General features: G+C 39.2%; 4 protein-coding genes and 1 long non-coding RNA gene across 6 annotated transcripts; 2 read left to right on the forward strand and 3 right to left on the reverse strand.

The window, feature by feature from the left end:
• Window positions 1-582: 582 nt before the first annotated feature.
• LOC135680426 (ethylene-responsive transcription factor ERF062-like) lies at window positions 583-1,419 on the reverse strand. Its single transcript, XM_065194306.1, has one exon. The coding sequence runs from the start codon at window positions 1,417-1,419 to the stop codon at window positions 583-585; it is 837 nt and encodes a 278-aa protein (XP_065050378.1).
• Window positions 1,420-4,939: 3,520 nt separating this feature from the next.
• On the reverse strand, window positions 4,940-7,544 carry LOC135588459 (uncharacterized). Its single transcript, XM_065080592.1, has 2 exons — window positions 6,854-7,544; window positions 4,940-5,220 (listed from the first exon to the last, which is right to left on the reverse strand). The coding sequence occupies exon 1, from the start codon at window positions 7,347-7,349 to the stop codon at window positions 6,882-6,884; it is 468 nt and encodes a 155-aa protein (XP_064936664.1). The 5' UTR covers window positions 7,350-7,544; the 3' UTR covers window positions 4,940-5,220; window positions 6,854-6,881.
• A 399-nt stretch (window positions 7,545-7,943) lies between these two features.
• Window positions 7,944-12,755, reverse strand: LOC135588460 (plant intracellular Ras-group-related LRR protein 3-like). Its single transcript, XM_065080593.1, has 3 exons — window positions 11,874-12,755; window positions 8,877-9,043; window positions 7,944-8,791 (listed from the first exon to the last, which is right to left on the reverse strand). Exons 1-3 carry the CDS (start codon window positions 12,648-12,650, stop codon window positions 8,140-8,142), a joined length of 1,596 nt encoding a protein of 531 aa, XP_064936665.1. The 5' UTR covers window positions 12,651-12,755; the 3' UTR covers window positions 7,944-8,139.
• Window positions 12,756-14,046: 1,291 nt separating this feature from the next.
• On the forward strand, window positions 14,047-17,423 carry LOC135588461 (uncharacterized). The gene is made up of 2 exons (XR_010476281.1): window positions 14,047-14,709; window positions 16,949-17,423. It is a non-coding gene; the product is annotated as an uncharacterized LOC135588461 (long non-coding RNA).
• Window positions 17,424-19,472: 2,049 nt separating this feature from the next.
• On the forward strand, window positions 19,473-21,400 carry LOC135588462 (uncharacterized). 2 transcript variants are annotated; one of them, XM_065080594.1, is made up of 2 exons: window positions 19,473-19,677; window positions 19,860-21,400. In XM_065080594.1, exons 1-2 carry the CDS (start codon window positions 19,609-19,611, stop codon window positions 20,958-20,960), a joined length of 1,170 nt encoding a protein of 389 aa, XP_064936666.1. In that variant the 5' UTR covers window positions 19,473-19,608; the 3' UTR covers window positions 20,961-21,400. The 2 variants fall into 2 exon arrangements, with proteins under 2 accessions (XP_064936666.1, XP_064936667.1); XM_065080595.1 differs by having other exon boundaries at window positions 19,502-19,672.
• The last annotated feature ends 2,886 nt before the right edge of the window (window positions 21,401-24,286 follow it).

Raw genomic sequence — 24,286 nt, forward strand, 5'->3', positions numbered from 1 at the left:
TATGGTGTTTTATAAAGCTGACGATAACTCATATATATTATCTTTATTCTGTTCTCAGTAAATCAGAAGTGATATAACGAGAAGTATCAAAGTCAAAAATTCAATTACTTAGATAAACAATCGCAATAATCATAATATTTGTTCCAAAACCAATTAAGTATGGTTCAATTGTTTGAAACTTTGACCAAATAATTTATGTAATGATTCCAACCCAACTATTGCAATTGATGCAAGGCATATATAGTGGTGAACCGAACAGGGTTTGGAAACTTCCTCGAGGGAGTAATAGTGTCTCATGATCGTGACAACAATAATAGAGGAGAACACCTAATCTTCCATTTTGCAAGCTGTATTGTTTATGCATTCGATTTTTGTTCATGTAAACATAACACAGCAATCAGATAATTGACATGCAGAAAAGTTGCAGAGAACACAATCTGATGCGGATTACAGTGTTGAATACCAAACAAATGTTTTCTGTTCTATCCATATGAATCAAATATGGAACTCAAGCAAATAACATGAGAGATTCGGATCTACAGAGCAAGTATAAATGAAGAAGAAGAAGTAGATGATGATGATTCAAGTTTCTGCTGCTGGCATAGGGAGGGAATCCCATATCATGTCCATGTCCAAAGAAGGCATCCTGCTCAGTAGAACTCCTTCCGCATCACCTCCGGAGATCAACTCCTGCTGTGAGATCTCTCTTCTCCCCTGATCTGACTGCAACCCCTCCTTGCGTGGAGTCCTGGTGATGGAAGCAACCGCAGACTTGTCATCCTTACCAGCTTTCTTCTGCTTACAGCTACCGGAGGAGGAGGAGGAAGAAGAGGAGTTGCAGAGGGCATTGAGCTTTGCCTCCAACAAGGAGGCAACGGAAGAGTGCAGATGAGGAGAGCCAAGCTCATGGAGGTCGTGCTTGAGGTGGGGGAAGTTGAGATAGGCAGAGTCGCCCCTGAGCTTGTAGGCGGCCATGTCGTACGCCATGGCGGCGTCCTCGGCGGTATCGAACGTCCCCAGCCACACCCTCGTCCGGTTTCTCGGCATCCTTATCTCCGCCACCCACTTCCCCCAGTGCCTCTGCCGCACCCCTCGGAACAGCTTCGTCGGCCGCCGCTCCCGCGTCGAGCAGAACTCGATCATGTTGCAAGAGACCGAGCACTGCAAGCACCCTGCAATGCCGGATTCATGATGTCTCTGTTTCTGCAGGAGAAAGGTGGCCATGTTTGGCGACTCTGAAGCAGCAGCAGCAGCAGCAGCAGATGCAGAGGATGATGAAGGCAGTGGAGTTCTTGGGTTGAGGAAGCTGAGAACAGAGGAGGAAGACGAACTCCTGTGGCTGTGTTGGAGATCTGATGGCAGTACCTTCACACCATTGAATTCTATGCCGCCTCTCAAAAACGGAAACTGGTCTTCCATCTTTTGCTATGGAGAGTTGGCAGTCGACATGCATTCAAGCTCCTCAGTATCATAGGCCACTATGTTATTTAAAGACTTCCACATGTACTTTTCCAAAAGTGTTGAGTTATTTTATCTCAGCTTGTCCTCCATCCATCACTCAACTGAGCTAATTACTTCTCTTTGAAGTCATATATAATTTTGATGACATATCTGGTTGGCTTTTTCCTCTATTTAATAACACTCACTTTTCATGTGATTAGGTGGCTAATGTATTTTTTGACATTATCATGATATATAACAATGTTAGTCAAGACAGTGTTCAATATATGAAATATGTAGCATAATGACAAGATAACTGCCACAGCCTTTAATGATGAAGAAATCTCCTAATATAGATTTCCAGATGATAGCAAATGCAATCATTGTTTTTGAGCATGTCATTTTGTGATCAGATTCAGATGAGTAGTAAAACCTTCCCCTTCCCTTTTTTTTTTGACCCATTAGAAAGAAGACTCTGTTGATGCATATAAAAGTATGCCATCACTCTCATTTTAGGTGGATAAAGATTCAAACTTTGGAAGAAATTGCATAGGCTGTAAAAAACTTGCAATTTAAGCTTTCCTTCATATTTCATATCTCAACTTAAAGAAATGTCAGAATTTTTGTGGATACAACTCTTGAAATAAGTTGGAAAAAGATTCCCAGTGTTGTCTTCTAAATTTATTTATAAGGAGTATATGGATCACATGGTGCATGTAAATATGGCCATGTTCTCTCCATCTTTGTATTCTTGCAGGCATCTCTCCAACACAGCATTAGCTCATCAGCTTCAAAAAGCCAATAGGAAAACATAGGAGGGAGGCTTCCATGAAGGCACTGTGAGGAATGAATGAGATCATGAGTTAATCCACAATGAGATTGGTTTCAGCAATGCCTTCTCACCGAAGCCTTAAGATAAAATAAGACACAAAGAAGAAGAAAGCATCTGCCTTCCTTTTACTAAGAGCATGGCTAAAGAACGATGAAACAGATGAAAGGATGACAGAATAAACTAATCATCAGTACTTTATATCCACATTTCTGCTTAAAGCACATCATGTGCCTTCCTCAACAATTACTAGCATTCATCTATAGACTTCTTCCCTTGCAGAATCTAACAAAACCTATTGCATCAAAACAGGAGATGACAAACACTAATCACTGTCATCTGGTAGTAGAATCCAAGCTGTCAGATTAGCAGAAATCGATCACTAATCACCACCAGATAACCGATTACAGGCAGAAGATACCTAACCTACAACTTATAGGGCATATATAAAAAGAACATGTGTTTATCTACCAAATTTAATGCGATTGGAAGCTGATAAACTGAACTTTAAGTGAGTAATTACAGATGAACATTATAATTCAATATAATCCATCAAAAAATGAAATATGAACAAGTTTATGTGATAAATTCTGCTAACTTCAAATACAGTAGTGCTCTTGCTCAAGCAAGTTTAAATTGTGACAAATAGAGTACAAACATCAATTTCTCATTTTTCAGATGTTTCTGAATTTGCTCATGACTTTTTGAGAATTTGATCAATCTCTAGTCCAACAGAGAGGAAGCTGAGGATCCTCTGAAACAGTTTGATTGGACTCAGGAATGTCTTTAAACTTCCAAATTACAAGAGGCGGTTTGTCACAATCTAATAAGCTCAAACAAGAACATAAGATAACCCATGATAAATATAGAAGATTATCATGATCATCACTATGATCACCATTGATGATAGCAAATTAGGTACACAGATGACCAACCCTTCTGAGGTCAGAACTCAGAAGGTCCCCACAGAATCAAGTGTTTCTCAAGGTATAGACAAGAAGGATAAGGCCTGACAGCAAACATAAAACACAGCTCAATATGATCTTAATTCTGGAAAGGAACATGCCTTGAGATCAGCAATAAAGAAACTTGATGACCTAATTCTGTGTCAGCTTAAGCAAGCTTCGTCTTGCTAAACAACTTGAGCAGATTTAGACCAACAAGAGTTGTTATGAATACAGAGAAAAATAATACAAGCACCATGATAGCTATGCTGCTAGCTAAATTCATTCCCCTGGGTTCATCAGTCATGTGCTTTTAGTAGAGATAAGTTTGTTTAGTTGTGACATAACCTGTTCATTGCTAATAAACCAAATGATTACATAGTGCTTACATGCTCATCTGTGGAGCATTAAGCTTAATCTACCCTATAAACTCCATACCAAACCCCCTTCATCTATTCATCTATTTCTGTTGCAGACAATATACACAGACAAGCAATAGATAGAAGCCTGCATTATGGTAGATCTGTAAGTTTTCTCAAAGTTCAGGTCGACCATTCATATTGAATCTATTTACTTTGATGAATATTAACACTTCACAATCTCAGTATGATAATTTAGTGTACTTCATATTGCATATAACAAAAAAGGTTTCATTTTGTTGGCACAGGCCGTGGTTATGGTTCAATTTGACCTGGAACTAGACTAATTTACCCACCCAAATTTAAAGTTGGATTTAGATACAGGATAACCGGGTTAAATTATTCCTACTCAAGAAGATTAATCGACACTTCATTTTTTTTGTTTCCTTGCTCACTCTGCTAATACTACATAGCTCTCTGGGTTAAATATTTTCCATGTGAGTTAATTGGGTTATCTGAGTTAACTATATAACTTTTTCTTCTATTGTAGAATCAAACAGAAAGCTGAGTTGACTATATTTAAATGCTGCTCAGCAGATTAAACTAATAACACAGCATTTAACACCTCTTAAATCTCATTTAAAGGCAGCCTAAAAACTTGGACTTAGGAGTCAGAAGGGGACTATTTGACTCAATCTGATGTGAAAATGTGTTTCGATTCAATCAGATGGAATATTTGACTCACTAAAATTCATTGATCCATAATATTCAAGTCCAAACTAATAATAGTCGATCCATCTAGCAACTCAAATGCATACTTTTCGGATTTCTAATATATTTTATGGAGGCTCATTGGTCAAAAGATTTTTCAAAGAATGTGCAGATTCTGATATAAAGACAATGATCTAATCAATCGATAATCATTACTTTCTGTGATTCAAATATATCATCGTACCAAACAAAGTACATGGTGATGACTTTCTCAGTATGATAAAAGTACCTAAGTCAACATTATACATCAAAATATGTATCAGAAGCCTGCACTGTGGAATGAGCTCCTCATTCCTAACCAAAAATAGCAGCAAGGGTGTACGTATCTGGAGTTTAATCTCATTGCATTTCCACAAACCGTTGTTTTCTAAACAATATAGTTGGGAAAAAGAAAAAAAAATACAGCTTTGCTTGCTATTTAAAAGTTGAAATAGCTAACATCAGTCCTAATTCTTGCAGCCTCAGAATGATCTTGGCAATTGGAGGACTTCAACATTTAGTTTAAATTGTTTTAAGGAAGAGAAGAAGCCACAAGAAGTTTAATCACCCATTAAAAAAGTATCCAATAAGCTGAAATAAAAAAGCTAAAATAAAACTGAAATGAAAGAAGTCAGCTTTGTCAATTACCTTTGCAAAAATTAGAACAAATATAAAATATGTATTTGTCATAAATCAACCTATAGACAGTTGAGTAAAAAGCTTCTAGTAGATCATCATCGGTGTAATGCATCTTAATGTATCCTTCTGTTCTCAAAACTCACAAGTACTTTGGTCATTCTTTTGAACAGGCTGAACCATTGACTATTCCTCTCTCTTGACGCTCATATGAACTGATTCCTTTGACAGTTTAACTACTTGTAGTCTTCCCTTCAAAGACCTGCAGAGCAACATTGACATGTACATTAGGATCTTTGCAAATTCCTGATTCAGAAAGCCTAGCTGTGATACAAAAGTATGCTAATAATACAAATGATACATGCATCATGAGAGCTTCAGAGCTTGCTCATAACAAAACACAGTAAAATCCCTTGTATATCAATAGGAGGTTCTGCCCACGCATGCATTTATTGTGTATAAACAATAGTTAATAACTCTTTTTCCAATCACAGAGTTTGGTCAATACAGCACAAATTTATTTCCTGATAAAGTGGTGTCGACTAGTCCACTACTACATCATGTTTCTAGTGTGCTTCAGTTTCCTGGAGAATTGCATGATACAGGATACTTGCAAGATGATGAAGGGTTAATCATGCAAACAATTACCTATGTTTCTTTGGTATTTGTGTATTTTAATTAAATTTATTGCTTCATATTTTGTCAAACTATCTTGACCCTCCCCTTTCTCAGGTTACCCGTCAGTCCAACTGTGACAAAAAGGCTTAAAAAAATGATAGTACAAGCAATCAATTCATCAAGTCATCTCATATGGAGCATGTTCGAAAGCAGATGATATTGGAGCCGCATGTGAGGCTTGAATTAATGTCTTGATTGCTTGTTCCAACTACAATTTGGTGTGACTCACAGGAAAGATGAGAAGCAAACAAGCTTAAAGGAGAACTATAACTTACAGGTCCTTTGTATTATAAAATAGATAACCACAAGATCCCAGCCACTTCTTCCAAAGCAAATAGGGATAGAATTTGGAAATTTGGTGAGCATTTCATGTTAGGAATGTAACCAAGAATCATATAGCAAAGGACTGGAACTATTAAATGAGGCAAGAAAAAAATTGACTAGAGTTTGAAGTACCAAAAAGTTTCTTCAGTCCCTTGTTATGACAAAAGAAATCAGCCAGTTCACATGTCAATGTCACATGAACACTAAATCACAGTCAATGCTACTTTTGGCAGATTTCATCACACTAAATCATATGCTTCATGCATGCTCGAGCATCTGTGACATGATCAACATGTCTACATTTATATGGAATATGGACCATATCAGTAACCAGGGTAAATTTAATGTAAATGCTAGCAAACAGACTTGCTGTCTCCCAAATCAAGCAATAAGGTAAGAGAAACTAAAGTAATCGCATGACCACCAACAAACAAGCGACTTAAGAGTATGTCTTCAATAAATTATGCATCAACCAAATGATGACAAGCCTAAGGCATGGCAATACTGAGTTAATAACTAAAAGAATCCAAAAGCCATACATATAGAAAGCAAGATCATCATGAAACTGATCTTGCAATTATCATATGGGTTGAGTTACGACATAAAAAGTCACCGACGACAGAATTTTAATGCGACTGCTAAGACTTGCCCGACGATGATAGAACCAGATACATCTCAAAGATCACAAAGTACAGTTTTAATTGTCCTTTGAAGAAAAGAAAAGGAGAAACTTTACAAGGATTCAACGATGTAGCAGATGACATGAATCAAGAACACCATATATCTATGCAGGCACTAGCAAATCAGTAAGAAGTGCGACCGTATTACTCAGGAAAGAGGAAAACAGAGTAAAACCTACAACAAGGCAGAGGGGTACAAGGAGAGAGTGATACCTCGGGTTGACGATGTCCGTGATTGCTATTAGTCGTACTTCTCCCTCCAGGAGTAGACGAGGAAGAAGACCCAGGAGAGGCTGAGGACGAGGTCGCCGACGAGCTGGCGGGGCCAGTCGTGGGCGAGGTCCTCGAGACGGCGCTCGAAGTAGACGCGCCACAGGGCCATGGCGGCGTGGAGGAGGATGCAGCCCTTGGCGAAGAAGATCTGGAAACCGTGGTCCCTGACGAAGGCGACCATGAAAAGAAGGAAACCGACGGCAAGAAGGAGAAGACCGGCGAAGGAATCGGACGTCTGGATCAGTAGCTGGTCGTGCGGGGTCGAGCCGCGCAGCTTGCCCGCCGTCTCCCATCCGTGCCCGAACGCCGCGATCTCGTCCAGGTAGAACATCATCAGCGCCCCACACGTGACCGCCACCACCGATTGGAGCAGGCAGATCGACGTGAACAACCCCAACGACGACGACGACGACGACGACGACGACGACGGCGACATCCTTGCACTAACTTGGAAGCAAATTAAATCGATTACCCTGGTCTACTTATAGAGCCTCCTAATTGGTGGGGGATCGGAGATAATTGGCTGGAGATTGCGGCGGTTTGTGATTTGTTTGAGGTCCAGTAGAGATGAAAGATGCCGTGACAAGGGCTTCTGAGATCCTTTTTCCATGTGACTTCTGATACCAGATTTGTTAGCCGCATTTACCTATCTATTGCAACAATTCCTAATGGAAATAGCATACTTGACATAATGTATATGTGCCACTATTATCCATGATTACTAATGAATTTAAAAATACTAAAATTTCTAATTATTTAAAATACTCGTCATTATTTTTATTGTTCGTCGGTTCTTTCTTCTAAAATTAAATTTAGAAAAAATAAATGCAAAAAAATTATTAATTTATAATGGATATCTATGAAATATTTTTATAATTATATACACCTAAGTTCTTGATTTTGCTAAACCTAAATTGAATAAAAAAATATCTTTTTTCTCAGTTCGGAGAAAAAAGAGAACAGTAGACTGGACCAATCTCATTAATCATTCAAATTTATCAGAAGGAACAAACTAATGGGCATCAAAAACTTCAAGGAAAAGCCAAATTTGTACACAAACATCATGTGGATTTCTTACTGTCATTTGCTTCCACTTATCACTGAAGAAGCAGGAGACACTAATCTGGGGGGAAAGAGAAAATGTCGAAACAAAGTGTAGCTGCTGCTCACTTTTTCTCTCTCGTTATCTATACAAATTAAAAGACTTGGACATAGCAGATTGATGATCACAACTGCTGGTCAAGATAGGGATCCCTGAAAGACTTCTGTCCCGAACCAAGATACCCTGCAACACTCCCAGAAACCCCAGAAACCCAACTGTTAAGCCAAGAGGTGCTGCGCATCAACCAACCATTACCGGCTTGCCTCGGTGACATTTCTTCGGCCATACTCTTCTCATCCTCTAATAAAATGTCGAGCAGTCTTTTTGCCATGTAGTCTTTCACTGCTTCAACCCCTTGCATGATGACCTCCAGGGGTGGGACAACCAATGGGTTCTGATCCAAATTTAGCTTTGTCAGTTTGTCTAGGCGGCCAAACGTATCAGGCAGTGCATGGATCTGATTGTTACTGAGATCAAGTTCCCTGAGGTTGATCAAATCACCAAATGAAGCAGGAAGCTCTTGCAGGTCACTGAAGTTACTGCTGAGATTCAGAACCTCCAGATTTGACAAATTACCAATGGCATATGGCAACCCTCGAAGTTCATTGAAGTGGGCATCCAAAAGGCGCAGAGCTCTCATCTCACAAACAGATGTAGGAAGAGAACGTAACTTATTGAGGTGGATCCAAAGTTTCTCCAGACTCTGCAGCTCATGCCCGATATTAGTCGGCAGATATGTTAGCTCATTGTAGCTTGCATTCAGCTCAACCAGGGACCTGAATTTAACATGGACTAAAATGAGATTTCCTCCAACATCAGTGAACTGGATATTTTATGTGGAAAAGTTTATGCAAGTAATACCTGCATTTTGAAATACTATCTGGCAGTGACTTGAGCTTGTTAGCAGACACATCAAGAATCTTAAGATTCAACAGTAGTCCAATTGAATCAGGCAACGAAACCAGACTGCTGGAAGAAAGATGAAGTTCCTCCAGATACTCTAACCCTGCTATGGCATCCGGAACAGCCTGCAAGAAAAATAAAAAAGATCCAGCATATTGAGTTTCTAGAAGCAAATAAATCGTGAAGGTGGTAACTCGAGTCATAAAAGCTGAACACACAATTAATGTAAAATATCTCGTCTAAATTCTAGTGTTTGACAATTTACTTTGTTGCTGTATTACAGCTCTTTAACAGTAATAGTATATCTACAAGTACTTGTAAATGCCTACGGATATCTTATATCCGTAAAATGAAGGAAGCTCAGTACCAGTAAATAACCAAACATATAGAAATAAAAAGAATGACCTGATTATGCAAATCATGTTATTCAGCAAGAGAAAACCTCAAATTCAGTCATTCTCAGGTCGTGCAAATTTCAATCATTAAAAAACCATTCTATAGTTCAACAAAATTAAAATGGACATTCTATTTATAAAAGAAAGTCAAGTTGAACACAAGTTCTGAAGGGGAGAGAGAGAGTGAGCGCGTGAGAGAAGAGAGAGACTCTAATCCATACCTAGTCAACTAACAAATACTGTTATTCAGGATGTTATTCTTCCTATCTTGCTGGTCATAATTAATTATTTCTTGAAAAGGCAAAAAGGCCTTATTGAGTTTATTCATGGTTACATTTTGTACAAAAGAATTCGACAACTGCACTCGAAATATGTGGAGCTAAAATACATATTTGGATTGCATTTCAGGTAAATTTTGAAGTATAAACTGGAACCAAAAGAACAAGTACAGAAATACAGTAACCTTAGTGATCTTGAATCCATTACACAAGATGTCAGAGACAAACAGGGGCAAATCTAATAGAAAAAGTGTGACCCAGAGGTAGGAGGTGACTTAAGCAGACGAGTCACCTGCTACAATATAGTTGCATTATATTGATACAAAAAAAAATTTAATAAAACATAAGTCAGCATGAAATTGATCGGAAACAAGAAAGGTCGAAACTGACAGATTACGCATGCCGAATATGTTGAGATCTACATGTAGAGTGAATCATGACAGACCAAGATAGTGAAGCAGAACCGATTGGCCAATTTGGAATGCAGGAACCAAACTTGATGATCACATTAAATGTTAATGTGGTCCATGATTTGTGAAAGGATATGGAAGAGAAGACAAAATAAATGGTGGTAAATGATATATCCTTTGGTTGGAAAAGATGCAAAGAAGAATGAATGATTCCAAATGGCAATGATTTAAAAGAACATTCGTTTTAAATTGAAAAATAAGATTAAACTAGAGAACATTTCACTAATAACACCATAAAGAGAATAAGACCATAAGATAAATGGTCTATAAGAAGTGCAAATGATAACAATTTATACCACCACAAAGAGAATACCATATCCTATTAGGTATTCCAAAGCTAACTGTAAAGCTCTATACTCAAATCATCAGTACAAAGTGCAGTGTACATTGAGAAATTATACACAAGTACAACTGATGAGTCAGTTTCCATCCATATATAACAGCTTTACTCAAAACTACATGCAGGCTCTAGCTGCTGTGCTATAACAAGCTAGTTTATTATAGTTTCCAACAAGACTTCTTTTTCAATTTTCCTTCGCCTCGTCTGAATTAACTGAAATCTCACCTTCCCAATGCATTGCCAGAGTTTTTGACTAACCGACTTGAGCAGTTTTCCTCTTGTTATTTAATTTGGTGCTTCCCTCATGTCTTGCAAGTGCAATATTTTCATTTCTCATACAGATAATAACATATATCAATGTCAACACCATCTCCAAAATTGATATATTGCTCTCTAATATTTCAATATTTAAATAAAGTTTAATATCAAGCATAATAAGTCATCAGATTATAATAATTCAACTCACCTAACCTACAAACACAGAGTAGCCTCCAACATCTTTTTTTTATCGATCTGTCTATAATTCTCACAAATATACTTATTGCAAACTGGTTACATGCTTCATCATCCCCTTGGTACCACCACAGTATGAAAATTCAAGATCGCAGCTATTTGGAAACAATTGTTGCCACAAACCCAAAAACAGTTACATGAAGAAGAAAAGTAGATGACCAATCAAAGCATTCATCACCTACGACATTATTGGGAATGAAAATAATTAATCATTTTACCTATAACCAAAATTAAATGAGGAGGATACAACTTTCCAAGGATTGCAATTGCATAAAACACTCCCATGGCCATTGGTTTTGATATGTATGTGTTGGTATTGTTCAGAATGTCATCGTGCCAAGAAACATACGGGCAAATAATAAGCAAAGCAATACAAAATACTTTAATAGAAACTGCAATAAAATAATATATCACATTAACAAGCAATTGGACCACTTACCCAGATATAAAAGCAGTGAAAAAATAAAACATAGAAACTTTGTCAATTCAGGCTGAAATGGCTATTCTCAGGCTTACAAAAATAGTTCCAATTACGTTCCTGATTAAGTTCCAAATTACATTGTTCCGATTAAGTTCTCAAGTACCAGATAATTCTCAGTTATACAAACTTTATCCACAAATAGATAATCTGTTCCTATGCAAAAGATGCAAAGGGCTATAAAAAGGTTAAAGAAGTAATATGTCCAGTAATTCAACTTAATATTATAAAATAATGTGTGCGAAGGCAACTGAAAGAGAATCAATGACGAGGGTTCAATGATGTTTCTACAAATTGAATGTAGCAAGTAAGTAAAGATAATGAACTTCAATCTTGATGCACTAATAAAAAATTACGAATCACCAAATTTGGAGTTTAATAGAACAAATTGAGACATGAAACAGGGTTATGCTCTCTCCTCTACACCCACAGAAAGAAGTTTCCAAGAGAATTACCACCTAGAGAGGAGGAGATGACAGACCTCTAATTGATTGTTGGACAAGTTGAGGTACAGCAAGCCTCGCAACTTCCCGAACGCCTCAGGAAGATACCGTAGATGGCGGCCTGAGAGGTCCACCCTCTCCAATGACTTCCCTGGCCCTCCTTGCAGGATGTCAATCACCTCCTCATTCACCTCCTCCCCTTCCTCCTGTCCCATCTCAGCACCCTGCTTACCGTCGCCGACATCGCCGCCCTCAGCGGCGGATCCATACATCTTGACCAGCCTGTTCTCGGCTTCCCTCAGCAGCTTCTCGTACGCCTCGTGCATCTCGTCCAGTTGAATCACGGCCCGCAGCGCGGCCTTCTCCCGCTCCGCCTCCGCCCGGCACCCCTTCTCCCGCTCCGCCTGCTCCGCCCGCCACCGAAGCCGGTCGACCCCCTCGGGGCGGGGAGCCCGGACGATCTCCTCGAGCCCCCGGGAGAGGTCGGCGTCGATCTCGGCGACGCGGGCGCGGGCGGCGTCGACGGCCTCGTGGTCGGGGCGGTCGCCGAGGAGGCGGAGGACGGAGCGTGTCTGGGCGACCTCGGTGACAGCAGAGGCCATGGACGCGAGGAGGGCCGGGTGCTGGAGTCGGGGCAGCCGCTCCACCACCAGGTCGATGTCGCCACCGCCGACGCCGTCGTCGCGACGGATGGGGCGATCGAGCGGAGGGGGCTGCTCGACGTCATGGTGGTCGACGGCTTGGGGGGCCTTGAAGGAGGCGATCCTTGACATCACGTAGGAGAGGATGGGAAAGGACTTAGGGTTTGGATCCATCGTTTCCTTCAGGGAATTGGGAAGGAAGCCAATGGAGAGATCGCTGGCGAACGAGACCGGCGGAAGTGGCTTTCTGCTTTCTGTTACAAGACGCACTTTTTGGTGCAGGGAATCAGAGTGTAAAACTACATCATTGGTCATCAAATTTCTTACAAATTTCAATTATACCTGATTTCTATTTGTGATAATGAACATTCTAAATGTTGTTTGATGCTTCAATTAAAGACTTATTATTCATGTATTTTGAATATAAATATATTCATTAATTGTGCCGATGTGTCAAATCGGCACATTAATTGTGCATTCGAGTTTATATGTTAGAACTAATGAATAAATTTTGACCATATAACTTAATTAAAATAGCTTGCAAAATTAATTATCGATTAAAGATCTAACTAATAATTCGCCTAGTAATAAATCTGGGATAGGGATGGACGGCCACATCGGCCATGCCCATCGTGTCTAGCACGAATCTTAAACAGCGATGATGGATGAGGGTCATGTTGTTAGGCATCAAGTGGTAAAAGGATTCAAACCCAAACATAATTTATGCGTCCAATGTTATTTAAGCGTGTTGGATAAACATAATATCTCATAAATCAATTAATAAACGGACTAATTATATATTATCTCAGAACTCTTATGGCATTATATTTTTATATTTTAAAAAAATTTATATTTGAATCCTTGTAATTATAAAAGTGAAATAATTTATTTTATTTTTGTTAATCTTATTTGTTGGATTAACCAAAGATATAAAACGTGACATTACGTACTCAATCTTCATAATTATAAAAATAAAATAATTCATTTTATTTTTTCTAAGATCGTTAGATTGACATGAAATTGAGGAGCAAAAATGAACTTCTCTATAGGCAAGTTCTTGACTCTGGCAATCTCTTGGATGTAACCATCGATTAGCTTGGCCACTCTCAGCTTAGAGCTATGGGAGGCATCGGATGACCTACGGTTGTTCTCTTATCCCTCAAAGTCCATGTTCTCGGTAGACCGAGACCTCGTCCTCTCACAACGAAGCTTCTCTTTCGGTGGACTGGTTGCTGGGCTCTGTCCTTGAAGCAGGAACTCCTCTAACGTGGCCATCGCTATATCGACGTCATACAACATGCCGCTCGAATTTGAGTCAAGTGGAATCGAAGAGCATTAATAGATGCCTCCTCCAATCGCCTAGCCAATTCCATCTTTGATGATGTTAAAGCGTGGAGTATATTGGCGGCCTTAAGAAGTTTGAGCAAAAAACTACATGTAACAGAGCCATTTTCAGTGGCGAGTAATCTCACTATCTTCTCCATTAGCAGCTTATGCTTCATGGTAACTTCTTTGCAAGACTCCGGGAAGGAGTCATCAGCTTCCAGTTCACTCGATTAACCCTGATGATCTCTACAGAGTTGTTAACATCTATCTTAGAGCCAAAGAGTAAATCAAAGTGTCGAAGCTGTAGAGGGACAAAGGCGGAGGATGAGGAGCTCTCAAAGGAGGCGACGGAGGAGCAAGCCGACTCGTTTCGAAGGATGAGTGGTGTAATGGAGAGAGGGGTGGCAGTGTTGACGCTCACCGATGCTCCGAAGATGGATTAGAATATGGTTATGCCTATGGCAGTGCTCTCATCAGAGTGATGGACACAGAGAGGAGGAAGAGGTGATAGGGCACGTTTGGGCAGATATTGACAAAGGAGTGCCCAAGGTTTATTATCGCCGATGGTATTAGAAAAAAAGAGATAAATTGTTTTACTTTTATAACTATTAGGATTTTAAGTATAAATTTTTGAAGTAAAAGAATTGTGATGCTACGAGGGTCTAAATAGGAGTAATAATTAATAGTAATTAGCCCTTGATAACCCTTCCGCCTCCGTCACGCTCTCCTCTCCTCCGGCCTTCGTCCCCGACGAGTTCAGTGTCCTCTTCTCCGCTGTCTCCAACTGAAGCGTGGGAAGCTGTTCCACGAACACTCCCTTTTCTTCGAATGCGCCAGCGATTTCTTCGTGCGTGAAGCGCTGGTCGACATGTGATCCAAGTGCGGCGATGTCTGAGGCGCTCGGCAGGTATTCGGTAAAATGGCTAGTAGAGATTTGGTTTCTGGGTTTCTATGATTTCCGGGTAAGCGCACAGTGGCCACAACGGAGACGTTGGATTCCTTTTGGAGCCCAACCAGGCCACCTTGTGGAATGATCTCCTTGCTTACGGCCGACTTGGTACTCGTAGAATGCGATCAAAGACATGTTTAAGCTTGTATGATGATAACATGGCTTTTGCCAGAGATGCCATCTCTATATTTGAGATAATGGTAAACGATGCAGTGATGTCAAATGCTGCAACATTTGCAAGTCTCATGTCTTCTTGTAGCCATTCAGGATTTTAAGAGGAAGTAGGGAGTAGAGCCAAAGCTGAATCACTATGCAGGCATGGTAGACATCCTCAGGCTGTTAGGGAAGGTACACGAAGTTGAAGAGCTCATTGAGTAAATGTCAGTATCTAGGGAGCTCTTCTTGGAGCCTCTCAAATCTTTGGGGATCTAATATAGGAGAAAGAATTGCAAATAGGATCTTAAACACGGACCATTCCTTTGCTGGATATTATGTTCTTTTCTCTGACCTTTATGCATCAAGGTGGACTGATGTAGAGAAACCGAGGAAACTAAGATAGGGAGAAGAGTGAACAAGGATCAGGGCATTAGCTTGATTGAGTTAAACAACATTTGGAGTGGATGATACTTCTCAACCTAGATATCAGAGAATATATAGTTGTATCTGGACCAACTAGGTGTATGGATGAAACAATTGGTTAATGTTCCTTCTGTAGATTCACACTTCACAATGTAAATGATGAGAGCAAGGAAGTTGAAGTTGTGCTGTCATATCATAGTTAGAGGCTCACTATCCCTTTTGGTTTGACCAACATGGGTCTTGGGGCTGTGATTTGTATACCCAAAAATCTCCATCTTTGTGGAGATTGTCATAATACAATAAAGTTTATCTCTGAAATGGAGAACCGAGTAGTCATTATTTTGAGGACGACATCTGTTGTGGTAGTGGTTTCTTGTAAGAAACTTCTCAGAAACTTATATCTTGCCTTTCTAGTTGTAAGGAAGAACAAGAATAGAATTGACTTTTTTTTCCTAGATAATAAGGTTTTAAAATTCTGTATGTTTCTCAATTTCAAATAGTATACTTGCAGTATATCAGTTTAGATATGAATAGACATTGATTTGTAACACCCCCGATTTAGTCCCACATCAAAAGTAGGCTAAGACTTGGATTTGCTTATATGGGTCTGATTGATGTATTACCATTAACTTTAGTTTATGCATAATGGTTTATGCTAAAAAATATTAATAGATCAGCTATCCCATTAGACTATAACATTGATGAAATATGAAGATTTCAAAAAGTAGAAAAACACACCAAGCTATCATATTTGGCAAATTTATGTTGAAGATATAATATGAACTTAGGAAATAATGTTATTTCATGATTGACCATATCTTTATTTTTCTTACAAATTGAACCAACAAATACATAAATAATCCAACTAAGATGGCCATGCAACTATCATGGTTTGAGAAGTCATGCTTATTAGTAATTTGTAAATGAGATAGGTACTCAGAGTTTACCTAATCACCACGTGTAGATCACATCCACCACACTCTGATTTGAGGATACTTCTACTTTCAGAGCCAAACAATTCAACTCCTTTGGCTCTTACAGTCACCCCTAGCAACATATCTTCCATAAACTGTCCCTGGTATCTTCCCATGGAGGTTTGGATGTCTAAAGAAAGCACCAAGAATTTTTCAAGGGGAAAAATTTTGCAAATCCCTTTGACCTAGAACAAATGTATCATTCAAGTACGAATTTTCCTTATAAGGCAAATTTAAACCTGCTAATATTGTGTTGTGTTCATGCCAAGTTGGCATGTTGGATCAAACTTGACACCCCTGATCTTATTACTCTGTTGATATGACTCATACAGGGGTAGTTAAATCGTTACTCAAGGTGTAACATAAACCTGAGTTCATGCACGCAATGGCTGCATTGGAGATTTTATTGTATTTTAACAATTCACCCTCAATCTCATTTTAAATTGTTTTATCTGAGATTGAGTGTTCCTCTACATTGATTTGCATGTTTGATATCTATATTCACTTTTAGTCTCTAATGTAGTAGTTGATCAAATAAGACAATCTTTGGAAACCAAGAAAGCTAACAACAAAATTATGTTATCCAATGCATTGCTTTCTAGCTTAAAAGACTTCATTATAGTATTTGACTGCAAATTTTTTAGGTATCTGATTCTGAACACCCAACTCCAGGTGGCATAAGGCCAAAGTTACTTGACTTGTTGGATGATTAGCTGTATTGATGGTATGGATTGTAACAGATGAAGAGTTTGACCTTGGTGCTTGGAAGACTATGAGCTTTGCAATGAGCTTCTTTATTGCGTGGAGGCAACTAAGCCATGTTCCATTTGATGGCAATGGCAGCAGTGGACCCCTCTTTTGCCAACCAGGTTTTAGTAGGTAACCGAACTCCTTTGCAGCTGCCACGTATAGTTTAGACTATAATTCCATTGGGACTTGGGAGTATCTTGCCAGTTGTTTTATCTTGGCATTAGAAAGCTTACATGTTTATTGTGATTATTCTAGTCAAGGAAGAAACAGGAACAATCGTTCTTCTTCTGATTCCTTCTTGTGGCTGTTTGTATTTATGTTGGTGCACCATTTTTGCTGAAACCGCAGATAACTCAATGTCTGTTCTCATGAACCTCTGTGCTTAAAAGTCATTGTAATCTAGGTCAAGCATGGGCAGGAAATGGGTTTTGGGATTAGTAGTTGCATAGAGGATGGACATGGAAAGAGCTTGCAGAACATCTATGCTAGAGGATGGTCCAGTGTAAGGACAGATGCTGGTTGTTGTTGCAAGACACTGTTTAAATTCAAGCAACTTTAGTTGTTGTTGCAAGACAGTAGGATGCATTGTAACTTCTATATATCAAGGATCATAAATCATGGAGGATGTTTTGGCTTTGCAATCTTTTCTTATAGACACTGTAGTGATTGCAATATGTCAAATGTCATTATTGGCCTACAACTTGGTGATGGTATCATGGTCTGAAACCTTTTGAATTCTTCGAGTCCAGCCATTGAGAGGGAATAGAAGTTACTGTGCAAGTGATCATTGATATATATGAATTTGGAAGGATTCAAATCCTAGACCTACATGGACACATTAAATTTGCAAAGGAGGTCAAAGATAACTTACCTACTGAAGACCTGGGTCAAGTCAAGTCATGAAAACCAAGGTATTTACATTTTGATTAATGGATCCTGAACATCATATGATCTTCTCTAGTCAACATTCAACTTAAATGTCTTTTAGTAGTGTTTTTTTGCCTGCTCTTGAAAGGTATATCTACTGGGTACTATGTATGTTTGTAAAGTGGACAGTTTGCGTATTTGGAATTCTCTGCATAGCTTCAACTTGATGCATGACATACCAATCTCATTCTTAAATTTGTTGTTCATGTCGGCTACCAAGAAAATATAAACTGCAAGGCCAAATGATGGTTGACAAGTTCTTGCTGAAACAAGGAACTCCATTGATTTGGACTTGGTGAGTAGAATTCCACCTAGGAGCATTAATGGTTGGACTCAATCAAGCCCTTGCTACAAGCAACTAATATTGACACAATTGCATACATAGATGTTCCTTCAAAGTTAACGGTTTTCATATTTATCCTATGTATTTAAATTTAACTTGCACACACATATTTACACATTTTCAGAACCTAAAATTTGATATGTATTACTGCAGTTAGCCTCTGTTAGTAACTATAAATTCATCGTTGATTGAAGCTTAATTCAAATCAACAGTCATTAAATTATGGTCTTTTAATATATTTATAGCTTTTATTTTTAACTTAAGTTATGGAATTAACATCATTAGCGATTAGCAAAAGTTCATGGAAGTTCATGATAAATGACTGATGGGGAAATTATGATTGGAATTGGTAGTATGACACCAATGCATAGTTATCATCAGAGACTAAGAATATTCCTACGCATCATTATTTTAGATAGTGGACTTCATGGTTGGACGTGGGACTTGGTGGGCACTTTCATTGTATCTTTATGAATGCAAGACAACTTAGTTGATTTCTTAGGGGTGAGGAAAGAGGAATTTTGGGCATCAAGTCCAAGGTTAGGGTGATATGATCTCATCAACATTGAACAATTCCACATGGTTTTGGGGCCAATTCATTATAGATTTGGTCTGTGAAAGATAAACTTACTCTAATTGTCATACAATATTTCATCTATATACATAATATGCTTTGATAATTGTGCTAGTCAATGATTCAGAAGAGGAGTCGGTTACAGTAGATAAGAAGAAACCTACCAAATCTTAACGGGTCAATGTGAGCATCGACATCAACATGCCAACCCTGAACTTTGAAGTCCATACCAACAAATCCGGACAATAACAACACGCTTTGTTTTGGGCGAGACCTACGCTCATTGTCGTCGTCTTTGCTTCTTCTCTCGTTGTGTTCCCCGTATACAATACGGTAAAAAGCCTGCATCCGTCTTCTACCTTCAGCGACTAATTCTATTCGATGCCTTGGCGTAGGATTGGAAGTGGGGAGAGAGAACACAGCACTCCCACCGCTCAAACGGCTATAATTAGAGAGGTTTGAGTACAGTGTTAGGGAAGCGTAATACTACTACATTACCCAACAGCCGCAGACAGAGGAGGAATAATAATAGAGGAAGGGGGAAGAGGAGAGAGATATCAAGGGCGGGTGGGACGGCTGCGGGAACCGATCCGCGCCGGGGGAGCGTCGCTGTGGGTAAATCTTGCCTTTGGGGAGAAAAAGACGGCTTTTTTTTATTTGTTCTTGTTGGGGAAAAGGTCGATCTTTTTCTTTGGGGGTGTTTCTTCAGTATGCCGGAGAGCGGGTACCCTTATCGCTCCAAGAAGACGGATGATATCTGCGACGACGTCTGCGGTGAGGTAGTCATCTCTTCCGATCGCAATTTGTGGCGATCGATCGCGTTTTCTCCTTGTGAACCCTACAATGTTCGACTGAACACCTAAGATTTCGTGCTTGTCGCCCCCATATTGGCAAATCTAGGGATTCTAGAGCCTTTCTTGGCTTTGATCTAGTCTTACATTGTGTTTGGACCTTGTTGCAGGCTTCAAGGGCAGCTCTTAGCATGTCTAAGCGGCTCCGATGCGCCCTCCGGTGGTTCGATTTCAAGGCGTTATTACTTCTCTTGATCGGCGTTCCCATCCTCATATTCGTTATCCATGTCCATGGCCAGAAGATCACCTACTTCCTCCGGCCATTGTGGGAATCCCCCCCTAAACTCTTCAGAACCATACCCCATTACCACCACGAGAACGTCTCCATGGAGAACCTATGCAAGCTCCACGGATGGGGAACTCGAGAGATTCCTAGGCGCGTCTTTGATGCCGTCTTGTTCAGCAATGAGCTTGACATTCTCGAAGTCCGGTGGAATGAGCTCAGCCCGTACGTCTCTGAGTTCATCCTGCTTGAGTCCAATTCGACATTCACTGGCTTGAAGAAGCCCCTTTTCTTTGCGAGCAACCGAAGCCGCTTCAAGTTTTTGGAGTCACGGTTGACTTATGGGACTGTTGGGGGGAGATTCATGAAAGGTGAGAATCCTTTTGTCGAGGAGTCCTACCAACGAGTGGCACTAGATCAGCTTATCAGGATCGCTGGCATCAGCGATGATGACCTGTTGATCATGTCTGATGTTGATGAGATCCCCAGTGGCCATACAATCAACCTGCTGAGGTGGTGTGATGATATTCCAGAAATGATTCATCTCCAGCTGCGGAACTACCTCTACTCCTTTGAGTTCTATGTTGATGATGATAGCTGGAGAGCTTCGATTCACCGATATCGAGATGGCAAGACCAGATATGCCCATTTTCGTCAGACTGATGACCTGTTAGCTGATTCTGGATGGCACTGCAGCTTCTGCTTCCGGCATATTAGCGAGTTTATATTCAAAATGAAAGCTTACAGCCATGTCGATCGCATCAGATTTTCGTATTACTTGAGTCCTTCCAGAATTCAAGATGTCATATGCCATGGAGCAGACCTGTTTGACATGCTTCCTGAGGAGTACACATTCCAGAAAATCATTGCCAAGTTGGGACCAATTCCTAGTTCTTACTCTGCAGTGAATCTTCCAAGTTATCTAATTCAGAATGCTGACCGGTACAGATACCTTCTCCCAGGGAACTGCAAGCGAGAAAGTGGCTGAGTAAATTAGTGGCTTTTCATATTGATTGGGGGTTACAGGAAAAGTCTTGATGATAAACTGGTAACTGTAGTCTCATAATGGAGATGAGTATCTGGAATAGGTGAATGGTTCCTTTGAAAAAGAGCGCAGGCATGGATAGTTCTTGTGTTCATGTGCGATGATACTTTAAAGAGCTGATAGCTTCCACATGCATGCCTGGGGCCTACTAGTGGGCTCAGTGGACTTTTGACTACCTTCGGAGATTGTTCATTTGTTCCTTCCTCCATGGTATGTGATATGACACCTCATTGTTGTAGGCTCAAAAATGGGTGAGGTTCCCAATTGTTCTATCTCTGGGATTCATTTTCTGTTGAGACTGATTTATTCATGTATTCTTCTACGGAATGGGCTAGATGCTCTATAGATTTTGTGCTTGTAATATATGATTTGGTTGAGTTCTCCATTTGGTGTCATTGTTTCCTCAGTTTGTGCAGATTAATCATGCATCAGCAGAAGCTTAATAAATCCAGCCTTAAGTATATTAGTGCAATTATCCGTAGCAGTTATTGAAACTTTGCTAGTGTTTAGAAGATCACAAGATGCATGAAGGTACTTAAGAGAAAATCACCAATTCCAACTCATGAAAACTTTACCTATAATATTTATTCTGTGTGCTGTTTTTGGAGGACATGTCACGAGCATTCTAATGCAAGAAATTGTCAGAACCCTCTAAATTATTTGGAGTCCAGGTCTTGTATTTTCTTCTACCGTTCATCTCTATCTAGATCCTGATATTTCTGAATCTAATGTTTCAATTTGTTCTTTTCTAATGCTTTTAACAAATTTCTTTTCTTTTTCAGTTTTTCATCTTCCTCTTTACTTTTGTACCACTTCTGATGAAAATATATTTGCTTCTCATCTTCAACACAGGGAATCAAGATCAGTTCTCATACTAGTCAGTAGGTAGCTCCAGCTCTAATGAACTTTTCTGTTTTCTGCCAAAGTACTTGTGACATAATATTAGCACCTTTTTAAAGCAGTTGAGAGCTCTATATACTAATTTTCTTTCTGCATTTTGTGAACCATATTATATTTCTTGATAGCATACTTATATATGTAATCTGCAGATCTTTTAATATTTATCTGTTCTTATGAGTTGTTTGGATACTTGAATGTTGTGTTAGAGATTCTTTCCTGGCTATGCTTCTAAGAATTGTGTGATAAGATGTGGTAACTATTTGGGGCTACACTGTTATTACGGCTGTAAGGAACAAAGCTTCTGGTTGAGCCAGCTTTTCTTGTCATGGGACCTTGTTAAATTATTGTATCACTTCATTATTCCTGGCATTCATCTGACTTCATTAGTTACTTGTTGCAATTTTTCTTTTTATTTTTTTAACATGTAGATCAGTGACAACACTTTATAACAGACCTCCATGTTGGTCTTTTCAAATGAAAATACTCTAGATAAATATATGATCTGAAATCCTGGAGAATAGTTGGATAAATGGCAAACCTGTGTTACATATTGGACTGGAGATCAGAATTGTAGGAAAAACATCGGCTACAAGATTTTGTCAGTCTTTGAATAAATTGCAAGTGATTTACTAGAGCTCCATAAAAGCTTTTCAGTTCTGTTCTCGGAGGCTGAATCACTGAATAGGTGGCCATTTCTGTTCTTAGAGGCTGAATCACTGAATAGAATGTGGCATATTTGCAGTATGTTTGGCCATTTATATTGGTTTGGCAATTTCAAGTCTAAGTCCAAGTTTTCGGTTCTCTCTGCATTTTGGATCTCCATGTAGTGTTCTGGCATTGCAAGTTTGCAGCATGTTTTCTTGAATTAAATGATGGATTCTGACCGCAGCAAGTCTTGTTATAAGTATTCCATACCACAGAAGTGTCTTTATTTGTTATGCAATTAAATGTCAGTTACATAATTTGGATCTTCTTTATTTCTCTTTTTACCCTTATTAAGTTTTTGTCACAAAATAAGATAATACCCAAAGTCCTACACCAGTTTATCATCAGAGCTATCCTCCTCTGGAAAAGAACTGTATCCAAGAGTTTCTTCTTCCTTGATACATTTATAGAATTATTGGGATATTGATAGATGTTTGTTTGGAGAATAAGTGATGGAATAAGGTCTTGCAACTTGCCTGGTAGTCCTTTTCCTATGAGGCTTGCATTTGGTTAACAAGCTACTAGCTTAATGCACTAAAATGACAAATATTACCTTTTCTTATGAATTCTGAACCTAACAAGAGGAATTATAAGTCTTTTAGTGAGCAGTAGTCTTGGAGTAGAAAGCAACATGAAACTTTCATCAGATTACTCATGTAATATGACTGACAGTGTGAAGTGATCTCTTGTTGACTCTAAGCAGGTCTAATATCAAGACCAGCACTATGGATGCCCCACACTTGCTTTCCTTCTTGATAGACTTTCTGTGAACCTAACAAGAGGAATTATAAGTCTTTTAGTGAGCAGTAGTCTTGAAGTAGAAAGCAACATGAAACTTTCATCAGATTACTCATGTAATATGACTGACAGTGTGAAGTGATCTCTTGTTGACTCTAAGCAGGTCTAATATCAAGACCAGCACTATGGATGCCCCACACTTGCTTTCCTTCTTGATAGACTTTCTGTGATCTATGTCTTGACCTAGAAAGAAACATGAAACTTTCATCAGATTACTCAAAGTGATCTTTTTCCGAGTCTAAGCAGGTCTAATCTCAGGACCAGCTCCATGGATGCCCCATTCTTGCTTTACTTCTTTCTTGATTGTTTGTGATAGCAGACAGCAAACCACAAGTGCCTGTCAAATCTCCAGCATGTGCAGTGGGAAAAGCATCAGCAGAGGTTCCTATTTGGCCCCCCATATTCTAGCTGATCAGATTCCTCCTGTTCTTGCAGGTTGTTCTTCAATCAAAATCAAAATTTTGATTTGTTTCATTTTTCTCTCATTTTGTTTTCATCTTATTCTACTCGACCGATCTAGGAAATTAAACTAACATGATTTATTCAAATGAAAATTATAGTAAGATGACACTGCATCACTCATGCAAATATGATGCCCATTGAATCATGGACAGGGTGTGGGGGAGCAAACACCTCAGTGAACTGGTCAATTACAGCATCATCATCCTTTTTTGGCTTCTGCATTCAACTCTTTTGGGCAGATCATATGATGGATATATCTTTCGTTTTGCTTTCAATTTTTGCTCTGATTATTGATGGATTTTACAGGAATATCTACCTATAGTGATTAGACATTAATTTTGGACTGAATTAAGTCAACTAGCAATCATTCTATCAAAAAAAAAAAAACTGAGACATTAAATTTT

The sequence above is a fragment of the Musa acuminata genome, chromosome BXJ1-8, assembly GCF_036884655.1.
Source record: "Musa acuminata AAA Group cultivar baxijiao chromosome BXJ1-8, Cavendish_Baxijiao_AAA, whole genome shotgun sequence".
NCBI classification, from domain to species: domain Eukaryota; kingdom Viridiplantae; phylum Streptophyta; class Magnoliopsida; order Zingiberales; family Musaceae; genus Musa; species Musa acuminata.

Excerpts from the sequence above, each read along its gene's own strand:
- LOC135588459 (XM_065080592.1), bottom strand. The coding sequence starts at position 7,349 with ATGTCGCCGTCGTCGTCGTCGTCGTCGTCGTCGTCGTCGTTGGGGTTG.
- LOC135680426 (XM_065194306.1), bottom strand. The coding sequence starts at position 1,419 with ATGGAAGACCAGTTTCCGTTTTTGAGAGGCGGCATAGAATTCAATGGT.
- LOC135588460 (XM_065080593.1), bottom strand. The coding sequence starts at position 12,650 with ATGGATCCAAACCCTAAGTCCTTTCCCATCCTCTCCTACGTGATGTCA. Across the intron at positions 9,044-11,873 it reads TGTCCAACAATCAATTAGAG|GCTGTTCCGGATGCCATAGC; the intron begins GTCTGTCATCTC and ends TTTTTCTTGCAG. Across the intron at positions 8,792-8,876 it reads GATAGTATTTCAAAATGCAG|GTCCCTGGTTGAGCTGAATG; the intron begins GTATTACTTGCA and ends TGTTAAATTCAG.
- LOC135588462 (XM_065080594.1), top strand. The coding sequence starts at position 19,609 with ATGCCGGAGAGCGGGTACCCTTATCGCTCCAAGAAGACGGATGATATC. Across the intron at positions 19,678-19,859 it reads GCGACGACGTCTGCGGTGAG|GCTTCAAGGGCAGCTCTTAG; the intron begins GTAGTCATCTCT and ends ACCTTGTTGCAG.